The 16,015-nt window shown below is 40.9% G+C and overlaps 1 protein-coding gene across 1 annotated transcript in view; it reads left to right on the forward strand.

Annotated features, from left to right (window-relative positions):
* gfra4a (GDNF family receptor alpha 4a) overlaps positions 1-16,015 on the forward strand; it is a gene marked incomplete at its 5' end in the record, with an annotated part of 45,885 nt that overhangs the window by 7,743 nt on the left and 22,127 nt on the right. The window contains 3 exons of the mRNA XM_007568579.2: positions 2,962-3,301; positions 5,785-5,894; positions 7,975-8,109. Of these exons, the coding sequence (XP_007568641.2) occupies positions 2,962-3,301; positions 5,785-5,894; positions 7,975-8,109 (585 nt within the window). The remainder of the gene's footprint in view (positions 1-2,961; positions 3,302-5,784; positions 5,895-7,974; positions 8,110-16,015) is intronic.

Consider the following 16,015-nt stretch of genomic DNA (forward strand, 5'->3'; position numbering starts at 1 on the left):
CCAGTTTCACTTGACAGGCAGCTGAACTGCTGAGCATTGCAAACATCTAGGGGCTCTTCTCGACTGCCAGCTGAACTTTTCAGAAAACAGAGCGTCTTTATAAGTGGGTTTGGTTGCCCAAGCTGCGACTACAAACCTAGATTAAACAGGATTGGGTCTTGGGAATTGTAATATGTGGGAACATCTCAAATTTGCATTGACATGACAAGGAAAAAAGCCAAGAAAAAAAATAATAAACAACCAACTGTTCACATCCATTTCAGGAGGAGTTACTGTGTTGTCGTGGCCACAGGTGTCTTTAACAAAGTTATTTGTCCCAAATGTCAACAAGCAGCCCTCAGACACTGAACTGCTCTGTGATTATAGGTGTTTTTGTGGTGAGGTTCAGTTTTGTACCCATCCATTATTTGTGAGCTAAAATATCTTCTACTTCTTTTTACTTTGGTGGAAAAAAAGATGCATTCTGTTCTATTATTTTGTTTTTTATATACTTTATGGATGAATAAATTCTGTTTTCCATTTAAATCATTGTCTTATAGCTCTTTCTGGATCCAAGTTGTCTAGTTGAAATGAAAACATCCACCCCAGTATTAAGCCTCTTCAGCCTCTTGCAAGTTTTTTGGGGTTGAATTAGGGATTAAATTAATTAATCAACTTACAATTAATTGTCCATAAATGGTTAATTTTCCCCCCACCATTTGATAAAATGACCTTCTGCCAGGGTTGCTGTGTGGTCTCCATCCAGCAGCGGGCTGGTCATCCTTAAGCAAAACCAGTTAATACAGAAATAAAGATGGCAGGGGCATCCCAGAACAGGAAAGAGAAACAGTCCAAATAGGTGTGGGGTGCAAAATGCTGTTTATGCTGTTCTTTTTTAGATACACTCAAGTTCCTTAAGTTTAATCTTAAATAAAGCTCATTCAGTCGAGCTGCGTGGTGAAGCAGCATTAACTTCTTAGTCAAAAATTACTTATGCACTATGTAGGTGAGGATGCAATAAGCAGAGGGCATAATGCAAAAAAAATTTAATAAGGTGGGAAAAAACTGTCAATAAGCAAGGTTGAGTTTATTAAGATGAGAAAACCACAACTTTCTGTTTATTCAGTCAGTGTTTGACAGCTGACAAAAAAATCGGATATAATGATGTGCTTCTTTATTCAAATTCAGCATATTAAAAATGTAGCTCATGTTATGGAGAAAGAGTCGTCCTCTTGACACAAGAGAAAACTTGTATTTTTAAGAAAATGGTCGCTTATCAACATTAGTCAATCATTAAAACTAGTCAACTTTAAATGAACTCAATTGATAACTTGCATTGCTATGGTGAAGATTTGTGAGACCACCTATTTATGTTAAAGTGGAACTAAAACTGACATGAAACCATCCAGACAAGTTATGAAAATTCCAGAGTGGAAATGCCAAGAGACACCAACACCAGCTGTGTTTCCCTTACAAATGTGAAAAACCTCGTCGATATTCCGCTAATGTTGAAAAAACACAATTTTGCAATTGCAGTGTTTCTGTTAAAGGAATGAAATTAAAACCACATGTGCCATGATCCTTCTACCACTTGTTCATCATATTCGCCAGGAGTAACATCCAATAATTGATCATGTGACTCGTGCAATGCGGGGGAAAAAAGTGTTTCCATTGTAGTTTTGTAAAATTAACAAATTTTGTTACAGCTGAAAAATCGCCTCCTCCTAGCGCAAAAACTTTCTTTTAACTTTAGTTTTTTTTTTCTTTTTTTCTGAGATGGTGTGTTTCCATTAACCGAACATTTATTTCAAATTTACACTGTTTTATGGTCGATGGCAATACAGTTACTTTTACGGCATGTTAGCAGCAGATTAAAAGGTCATAATAGCTGAAAAAAAGTGCCCAAAGAACCAAAAATTAAATTCACGATGCAACCTTGCCATTAACGCCCCTTTAGGAAACAATTTGTCAAAGTCCAACCAGTGTACGCCGGTGGGCTTCCAAGCATTTAAGTCAGGAACACAGTAACCCGTGCTCTGCAATGGGCCGTTAGCTCGCTCTCCAAGGTCACTCCTTTTTTCATATATGACAGCTCAGTCAGAGTTAAATCCACCTGGAGACACAAACACAGTCACTTAACAAACTAATGAGCGCCTCTATCTGCCAGAGGAGCTGAGCGTCATCATGGCAGTATTGACTGTAGGGTGCGGGGAAGGGGATCTCTTGGGAGGAAAAAAAAAAGAGAGAAAACATGAACACATGATGATGGATTGGGAAATAATGCGGCCGAAACAGCAGCGGTTGTGAAGGGAGCTTTTCACTGCCTCCACAGAGGAGACTCATTAACAGGGAAGGCAGTGAGGGAGGAAGGGATGGAGCAGACTGTGGAGAATAGATGAACAGACAGAGACCTGAGCAAAAAGAAAGAAAAAAGACGGATGACAACGGAAGGAAAACGGGAAGGGAAGGAGAGAATCAGGGGTTTGAGGGATAGCCCCAGATGTAAAGGGGGGAGAGCTTGATAGATGAATAGATTGATGAAGGGGAAGGAACAGTAATTACAGACCTTGTTGTGTGGTTGGAGAGATGGAGGAGCCCCCTTCTTCTCCGCTGCCACTCTGCATTAACCTCGCAGAATGAAATATTCAGCTATTAGGCCTTGGCTGAAACACATCCAGCACCAGAGCTCATGCAGCATTTAAACACCACTCATGTTCTATTCATTGCAAAGAGGTTTATTACAAATAATCAGCAGTTTTGGATTTTAACTCCAGATGCAGTTTTATGGTTTTATCCGCCGCGTCTGAGTCCGGAGGTGTGAGAGTGGCGATTTGCGATCAGCCCCAATTAAGTCTGGGGATCATTTGTAAACATTGCATGGGATTTGAACTTCTCACACACCACACAGAGGGATAAAAAGCTTTGTTTGTAACCTCTCATTTGTGTTTTTTTTTGTTTTTGTTTTTTTGTTTATTCCCACAGAGTCTGAGGTAACGACAGTGAACCGCTGCCTGGATGCCGCCAAGGCGTGCAACATAGATGAGACGTGTCAAAAGCTGCGCACCGAGTACGTCTCAGCCTGCATCCAGCCGTCGGCCCGCTCGGGGCCATGTAACCGACCAAAGTGCAACAAGGCGCTCAGGAAGTTCTTTGACCGCGTTCCCCCCGACTACACCCATGAGTTGCTGTTCTGTCCCTGCACCGACACAGCCTGCGCCGAGCGCCGCAGGCAAACCATCGTGCCATCCTGCTCATACGAAGAAAAGGACAAGCCCAACTGCCTGGTTCAGCTGCGAGACTGCAAACAAGACTACGTGTGCAGGTAGACGCTTGGCCCGTTTTTTAGAAATGTTCGTGTTTAGACTGTCTGAACGTTGCATCGCAGCTCAGTTAAGAGTTGACAATTGCCTCTTTACATGTTAGAAGTTATGGACCTGCTGTCATCTGAACAAACATGCCACTCCATAATGAAGACAATGAAGGCTGCTGTGAATGCTCAGGCTAGTTAGCATAGCCACCGATGACGGCGGATAAACCGTCAATGGCAGAGAAAGTTGTTTCATTGGCACATTTAGCAGCACGTACGTAAGCACATGCTTAACAATGCCAACACACTCCTCCTGGCTCTGATTGGTTGGTTTTGATTGGTGCATTTCTTCAGATGAAAATAGTGGAACCAGGAAGAGGAGGAGGTCGATGTTTGTCATAGATTATCCGTCTCGTGCTCTCATGACATAATTTCAACAGATATGCACAAAACTTGTATAAAAATGACATACTCCACTTTAAAACAGCAGTATGTACTCTTATGAAATATGTTTTTTACATATGTCTTAAAACCATCACCATTTCATGACAGTTTGACATGAGACAGATAATCTCTGGGGGGCGAAAAAAGTACAAAAACTGAGCTCCTTGGCCTTCACCCTGTGGTTCTAAAGCAATCTATAGATATATACTGCTCTGTCATGGGGAAAAAACAAAAAAAGAGAGAAGAGGAGAGTCTTAGCACTGTCAATCATGCTCATATACATGCAACTCAATGTGCCAATAGCAGAGAAACAACTTACAGTCACAGAAAAACCGCTTATCCAATGTCATCAGTGGCCATGCTAACTAGCCTGAGCATTTCCAACAGGCTCTGTGGGGGACTAGCAATAGCCTAGCCTAGCAGACAGCACGGGGAAGGGTGTGAGTAGCATGTACATGAGGGTGACTGACAGTGCCCCAGTGGGGAGGCCAGAATTCTTCACAGAGGAGTAAGTGGGGTGCATGGATTCCCACATTGACACTGTTTCAATGGGTTTCGCCTGCAGTCTCTAGCTAGAGAACTAAAATGATCAGACTAGTGTGACTTTAACTGGATTCGTTCTATACTGGGCAGAAATTCTTTAAAGCAAAAGAAGACCACAGGGAAGTCAGGAGGGGCTCAGGACTCTATTCAAGGATGATTTACTGCTAGAGAATAAATTGTATTCTAACCTAAAAGATCGGTTTGCCAAGTGTGATGTGTTCATTTAGATGCAAGCTGTCAGTTGTGGTTAATTATTCTCAGTTGTGATATTTGTTAACTTCATTTAATTAGCTCAATTAAAGTCCGCATTCATTCTCTGAAGGACGCAGCTAGCAACAAGCAGCCGTGTCTTTATCACTTGAGATTCGTTTTGTTTTTCTGGACGCTCGCAAAATATTAAACACTGAGACGTCCTCTGGACATGAGAGCAAACGACAGAAAATGCATGCAAAAAAAATATGTTATGGTTGCACAGCCTAAAATGTGTTTACGTGACGTACTAATGAAAACTAGATGCCATGAAAATTTTAATGAATCAGTTTGTTGAATCAAAAATCCAAACAACGTCATGAAGTCATTAGGATGCATACAGGATGTCTCTCGAGAGCAAGGCCTTCTCACACACGTCCCGTCTGTTTTCTCTGTCAGCAAACCGTCGCCAACATTTAATCTGGCTCCTTTCAAATGTCAAAAAGACAAAGGACTTCATCTGTCATGGCTATCGATCAGGTGTCGTCCGACCACGAACGGACCATCTCAAGGCCTTGTCTTGGCCCCCCTCATAATCCCATACCAGTCAGCCGGCATTAAGTGCCCGCCTGTGGAGGCTGCCTTCACTCACTGCACAGCCCTTTGAGTTTTATGCACATCATTACATTGACATGTCAAATGAGGGCAGGATGCAGAGCTGCGGCACCCTGAGGGAATCCTGCTGCAAGTTCTAGTGGATGGGGTGGCCAGTGATGCAACGTAATGGTCACGATAGCCTTGGATGATGATGACGGTTATGTGGGTAGTGGTGTGGGTCGCTGACTGAAAAGGTAAGGAGGGGGAGAGCAAAGTGACCGTGGGAGGAAGTGTTCATATGCAGCATCCATATCCATCTGATATTCCAGCAATGGCTGGCAGGGAGGCGTGCCGTCTGCCAGACTGCACCGACGGTATTTAGAGAGCGGAGCCAAGGCCTGTCTGTGCCCCTCATTGACTCTATACAGTCTGGCAGCCTTCCAGATGATAACGGGATGGGGGAAAAGAGTGACCGGATTGGAAACAGAGGAATGAGTGTCACCAGAGGTGACTGGATTATGGGTTGGAAGTGCCGTGGAGTGGGAACTCTTGCGGAGCGGAGGGAGTTGATGTAGGAGTACGAGTATTTAGATGAGCATTGTGGGTTTTAGATCTCCGTCCCGTTGTTAGGAAAAAGCGCCAGTGCTCGACACCACTGAGCGACACAATGAGTGCAGCGGCCAAGCAGCCGGCGAATGATGGATGGCGTGTTATTGCTCCCGCAGGTCCCGCTGGGCACAGTTCCAGTATGACTGTGAAGCGTCCGAGCACAGCGCCAGTGGCTGCAAGAGAGAGAATCATGGATCATGTCTACTGGCGTACACCGGCTTGATAGGTAAGGACCGAGCCTTTCGGTTTCACTTCTTGCTCACTCGCACCAGCCTCTGTGATATATCTGGATCAAAAAAGGGCCTTTTTATGCCAAGAAAGGCTCAGAATTGTCAAGCCCACTGAACACGACTCAAAAGAACGAATTGAGGGTTGTGATGAGAAGCATGCCTCAGTGATCGATGGTGGTCTGATTATAATGCTAGTGGCTGTGCACATTAGAGCAATTACAACTATCAACTGCTGTTTTAAGAGAATTATCCCCAACATGATGATGAGGTGAAGTGCACAGAAGCTTAAAACATGGCTATTGTACCTTAGATAAAAAGTCAACAAGTGATCACACAATACACAGAAGATTGCTGGAAACCACTCAGTTTAAAGAAGTTATCATAAGACAATACCTATAGTAGTTCTTGGCAACATGACACCATGCTTCATAACTTCTTTAAAAAAATAAAAATAAAAAAAAATAAAAATAGCACCATCGAGTTGTAAAGTAGTTTAGGCACAAGGGTCAGAAGGTGAACAGAAAATCAGTACCAGCCACCCGGTTTCAGTTTCTTCAAAGGACTTTTTATTCACTCTTTTCTCCGACTTCTCTCCCCCGAGCATCCAAAAGCTCTCTGTTTTTATCTCTAATTGGCACCACACCTGTGCTTGATTGGACACAGCCACAAAGGAACAGATCAGACAAACAAAATCTAAACAGAGAAACACTAAAATTAAAATCTAATTTACAAACTCCTACATAATGAAGTTGTCTGCAAAACAAACTACATAATACAAGATAACTCAAAAGGTTACTTTAAAGAAAAACAAACAAAGCAATACACAAAAGAAAAACCCTCTAATTGGTAGAACCCAGGAAGGTAATCACTGACATCATCCAGCCATTTAAGCAGGAAGTACTGGGTCGGCCCCTCCCATACTCCTGCCCTGCTGCAGATCAACAAGGACAAATGATGGTGAGTACAAAGGAAAACAAATACCATAAATATACCTTGAAACAAATACAACCCATAATCCAAAAATAATAAGTTTAACCTAAACATAGATAGACCCTGCAACATAATGCTAACACAAACAAACCTGGGATAGTAAGTGAAGCAAAATTGCAATGTTTAAATTAATCATTATAACCAAATATAGAAAGTAAGTGGATGAGAAAGAATAAGGGACAAGTGGTGAACACAAACTGAACCACTTTGTCACACGAGTGAAAACAGGATAAAACAGGAAAGGACACATCACTAGTTTGGCAGTATTTCAAGTATTTTAAACAAAAAAGTAATCAATTATCAATAATGGCAAAAAAAAAAAGTAAACCTTGATACGTTTTTCAGCCATGTCATCCAGCCCTAATCCCAGACCACACAGGTAAACAGAAAGCTTAGTTTTTAAATGAAGATATTTATTATTGATGGAGAAAAAAGATCCAAACCCACATGGCCCGGTGTGAAAAAGTGATTGCCCCCCTTGTTAAAAAATAACTGCGATTTATCACACCTGAGTTCACCATCTCTGGACAACCTCAGGTGCTGAAGATGTCCAGAACAAATTGCCAGAACTTTTTCTTCACTACTTCTTGATCTCAGACATTCGTGCGAACGTCTTTGTCTTTTCCCATGTTTTAAATTCCTCTCACTGTCCATCCAAATGACTACATTTACATGCAGATGAACATCTCCATCTAAACCTGATTAGGCCAGTGTTGTGTGATGATAGAAATTGCTGCGTAAAGACCTTCATTTGATTATTATAATCAGAGTGAAGTCCTAATCGGCCTACGTACAACAAGATTAAATCAGCCAGAGTTCTACCCAAATTGACGTTCAACTCCTCTGTTATTTTTATGTGTTGCGTCAGAAGCTGCACATCCCGTTTCATTTTTACACATACAGTAGTCAACCAATCTGTAAGGGAAAGCCTAAATACCGAGGCACAGCTAAAAATTTTAAATATTCATTTTGCTGAGACTGTGTCTTATTGGTCCAGTTCAAGCATGGTGATGTAAGAATCTGTCTTTGCTCAAATGTACCTGTAGAAATCCAGATCTGCCTCATCTTCCCTTCTCTCCGTTGCAGGAAGCACGATAACTCCCAACTACCTTGACAACTCCACTTCCAACGTGGGACCCTGGTGCTCCTGTGCAGCAAGTGGCAACCACAGGGAGCAATGCAATGACTTCTTGGCCTTTTTCCATGACAACATTTGTCTGAGTAAGTAACAGGAAGTAGCTGTGGCAAGAGCCAAAACATAACCGACTCAGTAAGGGACCAGAACAACTATGAAGAGAACTGGTAGCTCTAAAAAGACATGTTTTTTTAGAAGGGTCTAGTCTGGTAAAAAAAAACACTTATTTGCTAAATCAAGGTCTCTACTCTCAACTATTGAGAAATGATTGCTTTATGGAGGTGTAGACACTGTTGAAGTTTTAAACTTTACCCAATTGTAGCCCCCAGAATTTGATTGGACATTGAAAAATATTGTTATGTGCAAGTTGTGCTTAAAAGGGGTTAGCCTATCACCAAAGCCTAATATAGCATCTCAGTGCTAAACATAGACGTCCCCAGCGCTAATGTCAGCGTTCACAGTCCATTTAAGTTCCACGAACGATCAAGAGTTCCTGAAACACTGGAGAACTAGATGTGTACATTAGATCTTTGCACCAATCTGATTGTTAAATAGCCTAAATAACAGATTAAAAACAATATATTTCTTTACTATTGAGCTCAAATGTCTATTCAACAATCCAGCAGCAAAAAGGGTTTCTGAATCGAAAATGTTGCTTATTTTGTCGATGTATGGTTTTTGATTAAAAAGCAATAAATTACAGACCCTGCAATGAACTCAATTAAAAAAAATTTAAATTGAGTCCCACCAGAACTTTAAATTGATCTAAGAACAACATGTGGATGTGGAGGAGCTTTTCTTCTGCGGGGACAGAAAATCAGAAAATTAAAAGGAATATGGATGGAGCTCAAAACTGGTCAATCCTGAAAGAAAACCTATTAATGCCTCCAACAGCCAAACGTACAATGGAACGGTTTAGATCAAAACATATAAATTTGAATGACCCAGTCAAAGTCTAGACCTAAATTTAGTCAAGAATCTGTGGCAAGAACTGAAAATCGTTGAAAGAATGATGACGTTCTGTAGCATGAAATGCCAATAAAATCCAATTTGTCGTGACAAAATGTTAATAAATTAATTGGGAATGACTTCCTCTCACTTTAAAAAGTGTTACAGTCACCAGCTAGGACAGGATTTGTTTGCCTGTCCTCAGTGCTGCTCTAACACTGAGGATGCTTTCAGCCTGCAGTGGAATTAGCATCAGATCTATAATCAGTCTTCGGCTATTCCATTAACTCAAAGTACTGCATGTTCCGACACCTTTCCAAGTACCTCCTCTGTGGTGTCCAGCTGCAATTCAGTTCAGCTTCATTTTAATCCGTTTACTTTTATTGCACTGAATCAAAGCTGAAGCCACCACAGACAAAAAAAAATCATAACTTTAGCCCAATCATACCAAATTTATTCAAATATACAGTGGAAACCAGGTATTTACATACACTGAATAAAAATACAAACATGTTTTTCCTCACTGCCTGAAGTTAAATTAGGTAAAACTTCTGTTTTATCTAATTTAAAAACAAACTAAATTAGCTAATGTAATTATGGTTATTCAAAATATGGTTTGAATAACCAAAATTCATATTTGTTAAATGCCAGAAAACTTGCCGAGAACTGAGTGGAAGGCAATGGCCAGGCTAGTATAGAAGATAGAAAATGTATCCACTACTGCCTTTGTTTAAAGAATCAACGTTAAAGACAAGTCAAGCTCACCTACGTCTGCCTTTATAGATAATTTAATAACTGCAGTAAGTTGAGGAACAAATCTGAACTTTTTGGAAACTCAGTGAACAGCAGCATGACAAGAACACAGACAACCGATGGCGAAATGGAAAATAAAACCCTGAGATGCTGTACTACAGAAGGTGATTATAAAATGAAGTCAAGTGAGTTAATGAGGAAAGGAGGGGAGATGGGGAAAGGCAGTGCAGCTGCAAAGTAGCTGAAGTCACCAGAAAACCATCACAGAACACCAAACCTGTTACATGATGGACTAAAACAAAAACCAATGACGTTCTAACGTTACCTTTTATAAAGATACTGATCTCCTCTAACTGCCTGTTGGCCTCACACACTATTATTTTTAAATTATGACGTCTTCTTGTACACTTCTGAATTTTTGTAACTTAAGTTTTAACACAAAAACATAGTGGTCTGCTCTAGCGCCCCCTACCACCAGGCTTAGCAAGTTTTTTGGGGGGAAACCCTGACATGGATGAGTGTGAAATGATGGGCAACAATATCTTTCTTATGAAAAATCAAGAAAAGTTGGCAATTTTGCAGCCAGAACCAGATTTTAAAGAGTATCTTTAGCTGCACAAAGGACTGTATTATCAAAAATGTGTGTTTTATATATAACAGTGGGTGATAATGCTGCTAATGGAGACATTTTCAGTATAACACTGTTATAGCAGATAAACTACGGCTTACATCCAGCATTATCCACCAATTCTCTACAGTCTTAGACTCTGTGTTGTAGCTTTTATTCATCAGCCAGAGGCAACCAGGCTGCTTTGATGTTGAGAGATCATCCCTCCGAATGAATGATGCACCAGTGACAGAAAGAATGACACTGGTGACTAAGTAGTACAAATTGTGGCTGCTGGTTTCGCAGGCAGCGAAGTTTGTTTTGGGTTATTATTTTGTCTAACAATAGACGACAAGTTCTTACGAGGCTGTCGCTGTGAGTAACAGCATTAGTGATGAGCCAGTGACTCCAGAGACGAGACGAACTGTAACAGACATCATGTGGTGACAAAATGCAAGGTCACAGCTTGTTACGTCTGTATAAAGCTGACATTGTTTAGGCCCGGCGAGGGTAAGACTGTGCTTTAGATGCATCGTAGCTACTCTGATTTCACCAGACACAGAAAATATAGCAACTATTTCAAAGACAGCTGCTCTTTTTTATTATTATTTTTATTGTCTCCAAAGATAACAAATGTTTCAAATGAACACAGACTCTCAAAAAGACGTCTAAATAGCTATGAGATGGTGCTGAAGTCGAACCTAATTTAAACATTGAGTTAAGCTAAAAATAATAATACTGCTCCCTTCAGGCTAAGCATTTTGTTTATACATTATAGTTCTTTTTGAAATACACCAGTGGCAGTGATACTAAAGATGTTAAGGTGGAATTGCATTAGACTGACTCTGTAACCACCATGGGTCTATACACCAACAACTTCAGCAAATAAAGTGACAAGTCCTGGATAAATGATGAACACTTCAAAGATACTGTAGGTTAAAACAACTTTAATGCAAAACAGGTATGTTTATTTTAATCACTTTTTCCCAGACTTTAAAGTTGGTGTTTAGGTAGTAATAGTGTCGGTCAATAACGCAGTCATATTTTCAAATTTCCTGTAAACCTCAAACATTTTTCAGCTCACAGACACGGAAAACCACTGGATGTCTGCCCTGTGCTCCTACTGCTGGGCTTAGCAAGTTTTCTAGGGGAAACCCTATAAAAGGCTTCGTTTTCTATTAGATGCATTAATACAAAACCACATGCGAATTGGTAGTAGGTCACTTATTTCAAGCAGCATTTTTCCTCTCAACCTTCAAACTACTTCTTAACTTTCCTCTTCTTTCTGCTGCTCCCTTCATGGGTCGGTCCAACAGGTTATTGGACTTCATTTCATCTCAACTCTCTGCACATCCATTCATGAACCTTTTCTGTAGTTTTGCTCTTTTACCTCTCCCTGGCAGTTTCATATTCAACCTTCTAAATCCAAATTACTATTTTTGATTGACGACAATAACTTAATCTGAATGTGTGTGTGTGTGTGTGTGTGTGTGTGTGTACACATACGTGTGTTTGTGTATTTGGGAAATAAAAATCAATATCAATAGGAGAGGCAAAATGGAAGAAATGATTTCCCAAACACATGCTGAGACCATGTGGCGATTCTGATCCTGTGACAAGGTGGCTGCTGTGTGTAGAACAAATGAATGAGTTACAAGATGATGGCTGGTCAACATGTTGCATGTAGGATCACGTGCTTAGTACTGGTATTCAACACGGGTTTGAATGTAAATGCGTCAAGCATGAACCAAGCTCTAGGCTCAGGTCAAACCAGGTTCTGGTGATGTTCTGTTGCGTTTGACCTCTGGTTGACATGGTAACGGCATACATTTGACAATTGGCCCCAGAGCGAAGCTTTCTAGAAACGCAATGCGAATCATGTCCATGTAAAACATGAACCGCAACATTTAGAGACGCTGACATCAGTCACATTGTCTTGCTTTAAGGAAAAACATATTTAAATTCTCCTTTGAAGTCTAGTTCTGGTTCATATTAAAAGAAAAAAAAAGGGAATTCATTTGTCCAAATGTTATGCGATACCCATATCCAGATAGTTTCTTAAACACCAAAACCCTGCAAAAACATTTCTCACCTCTGGTAAATTCACTTTCCTCCCACAAAGGAGGAAAATGAATGAGTTTTTACAGATCGTCCTTTTCGTATTCTGTGAAGGAGGAATCTCGTTGCTTCTTATTCTTTAACGGTTAATCTCTAGGTTATCTGGTCGTTCTTTGTCTCCCAAGTCCACACGCAGCTGGAAGTTACCCGTCTGGGTTCCTTTGTTGGTGGAAAGAAAAGAGAAATGACTGCACATCTAGAGGCAGACCTGGGACTTATAGTTGAAGTGGCTACTTGAATTGTAACAGTTGTCCTACAACCATGGAGGCAGCTGGAGGAAATCTTGCTCCAAAGAAAAAGTGTCCTCTCCGTAACTTTATCTGAGCTGCATTTTAGAGTAAATCTCCAACAATCAGAAAGGATTTTGTTTCCTTAACTAAATTATTTTTAGTCTGAGTGCACGACGGTACAGATCTAAATAGAACTGCAGAATATCAGACAAATAACATTGATAATGATTAAGTTTAATTTTTGTTGTTCTTTTTCCATCATTAAAATAAATCTCCATTACTTTTACCTCTCAATAATCAACAGAGCATTTCTTCTTGGCACTGCTGCAGTTAAACCCTTCTTAAAATTGAAGGAATTTCTGCCAATACATCTTTTGCGATAAGCAGTAAGTCTTTGATGCTGGGAGTCCTCCTTACCATCTCACTCATTTTTAGCTCCATCCAAAGATTCTCTGTCAGATGTACCAATTGGTAATATGAACTCCAAACACCGTTCATATTATTTCCAGTCAGCAGGAATAAGCTGGACCATTGATCCGCCGTCATCTCATGATTGCCGAAAGTTAAACTCCGAGTTCCCCCTTCAGAGTTCTCTGTGATGAGAAAAACTTTCCAGATTAGTCAGACATGTTTCACTAACTTGATGGAAGTCTTGCTTTTCAATTGAACTACTTGTGTGCATCAGGACTCAGACTCTCCCTGCCTGCTCTTGTGTGCTATTTACTCTAAGCTCCTTAGCTCCATAGAGACTCGGAGTAAAAAAAAAAGACTGACTGGCCTCATTTTCCTGTGTTATAGGAAAAAAAAAAAGTCCTTCTCGACTGAGTAAAATGGTGGAAGCAAAGCGGTATATACAAGATAATAAGGATGAACAAGTTTCTAATGGGAATGGCGATTTATGAATCAGTGATGCATGTCGAGCTCGCATCATAAACGAAAGTCTGTGTAGCTAAGCCACAGACAGTGCGCTGTGCTCTCTGGGGAAGAAAAATTATGATTTGGCAAAAAACGGAATTTTGGGCAATTACAGAAAGCATGCAGTTGGGCTCATAAGTTTACATACGCCACTAGAATTTCTGCCTTTTGGACATTTTGTTGAAAGTATGAATAATGCGTCATGGTTATTTGTTGTGTGAATTCAAAGATGATGTTTTATCAACTCATCTTTACACATACGCCAAATGTTTCTCTGTGTTGCTTGACATAGTAGACATTGGATTATTTTGGTGTCGCCACCATAGTCCCCATTTTTGATTAACAGCCTGCTTGTAGAGCGTCTTTAAACGTTCCCACATCACATTTTCCAAAGAGTTCTGTATGTCAGCTAAAGTCGTCTGCAGATCTTTGTATTTTTAAGTTTCTTTTTGGTACTAGTGGTCATTATTGAGCAGTAAGTAGAGAGGAAACAACGAGCAGAGAAAACACATGTAGCAAATGGTCAAAAGTGGAAATTGAACTCAGGATGACCATCCAGAACCATTTTCCCGGGAGCTCTGACTTGAGTTCACAAGCCCTGTAAGAACGAGACTGCGGATGCTTCCTGGACGCCTGCCTGGTGAGGTGTTCCAGGCACACCCCTCTGGATGGAGACTCAGGACATGCTGGAAAGGACTGTGTTTCTCGACTGGTCTAAAAACGCCTTGGGATTCCCCCAGATGAGAAGGCCGGACAGTGGAGAGAGAAGTCTGGGTCTCCCTGCTTAGGCTGCTGCCCCAGCGACCCGACCCCAGATAAGCAAGAAGGAAGGTTCATTAGTGACAGTTTTTGTATTATATTTTTCCTGAAAAATCTCTCAAATATTTGAAATTCTTGCTGCGTACATAAACATATGAGCTCTAATTTGCCTGGTGAGAGTCTGGAGACAATCCATATGTGCAAAAGTAGAAGTCTCTGGCTTCCTTGTGTTTTTTTTGTTTTGTTTTTTCTTACTGAGCCATTACTGATGCGATACCTCCTTTTAGTTTCTTTTACGGCTAAATCTTGACTAAATTCAGCTTTGTTTTTCAAGCTCCTTCCCTGGTGAATGGTCCAGCTTGCTGAGACAGGACTTCAGATGGCCTTTGATGACTTTGTAATTGAGCGTAATTTGGTTTCCTGCCTCCGAACTAATGAGACGAAAAGAAAGAACAGCGGCAGGGCTGAATACAGTTGTTTGCAGACAGAGGAGAGGAAAACTGCTGAGGAAAAAAAAGAAGAAAAAAAAAGAAAAATGTCACGCTCCGGAGTGAGCGCACTCAGGTCCTAAAAAACATCTGTCACCCTGCTTTACCTCCTCATCACAGCAATAACAGCCAAATCACCATGCAGAACGACGAATCTGGACTTCTTCATTTTCTGCGAGCTGAGAGTGTCAGGGACAAAAAAACAGAAGAAGAAGAAGAAGAGGACAGATGGAGGTGAAGCTAATTTATTCCTGCAATTATTTGAAATTTTCTCTCTGCAAGTCAAATTGCGGCGCGTAATAGAAAAGAGTGAGTGTACCCAGGGATTCATCAGCCAGGTTAGGGACAGGATGGTATGCACGGGGTGTGCTCTGCCGCCGCTGGCTAAGCTATGAAGTCAGGGTATGAGAAAAAAAAATAACCCTTGGGGAAAAACTTTAAAGTCAAAGAGATATGAGTGGTGGTGCTTAACAGCAGTGTCCATTGATTTACAAAGGAGCTGTCACAACAGCTTACCACTGAAGATATCAATTGGCACTTCGTCTCAGCAAGCTAGCGGGTGGTGAGCAGCTGGAGTTGTACCTCTCATCCTTGTGCCTGCCAGGAGATTGCTGCGTGCTACTGAAGGGTAACTGCACACTTATAGCGCTCCTGCATACTTCCCCACCTGTCCCACCGACACCATTGACCCACGGCGTCATTAGTATGCCGATCCACAGGCTTATCTGCAAGCTACGTACACCATCACATGGATTCTGCCTTCCTCAGATATAGCTAAGTATTTCTATGCCTTGAAGTCTTTTAACCTTTTTTGTCACAGTACAGCCACACACCTTAATGCACTTTATTGTGACATACCAACACTAAATACAGGATGGTATTGAAGTGGAAGGAATATTACACATGCTTTTTGTGTTGCACACATTTCTATTAGTATTTAATATCCATGAGTTGAGGGGTGGAACCACCTTTCACTGTGATGAAACTTGCTTTGTGTAGTCTTAAAGTAAAAGTTTTGCTCATTCTTTACAAAACAGCTCAAGGTCAGTCAGTTTGAATGGAGAGCAACTACATTCAGTGCCATTTTTAAAAGGCTTCCACATACTGAAGAGATATAATCTTTGAGCAGCAGGGACTCTAAACCGTGTCATCTGTCAAACCCGTCCATGGACGG

This window comes from Poecilia formosa, unplaced genomic scaffold (genome assembly GCF_000485575.1).
Source record: "Poecilia formosa unplaced genomic scaffold, Poecilia_formosa-5.1.2 Scaffold226, whole genome shotgun sequence".
NCBI classification, from domain to species: Eukaryota; Metazoa; Chordata; class Actinopteri; order Cyprinodontiformes; family Poeciliidae; genus Poecilia; species Poecilia formosa.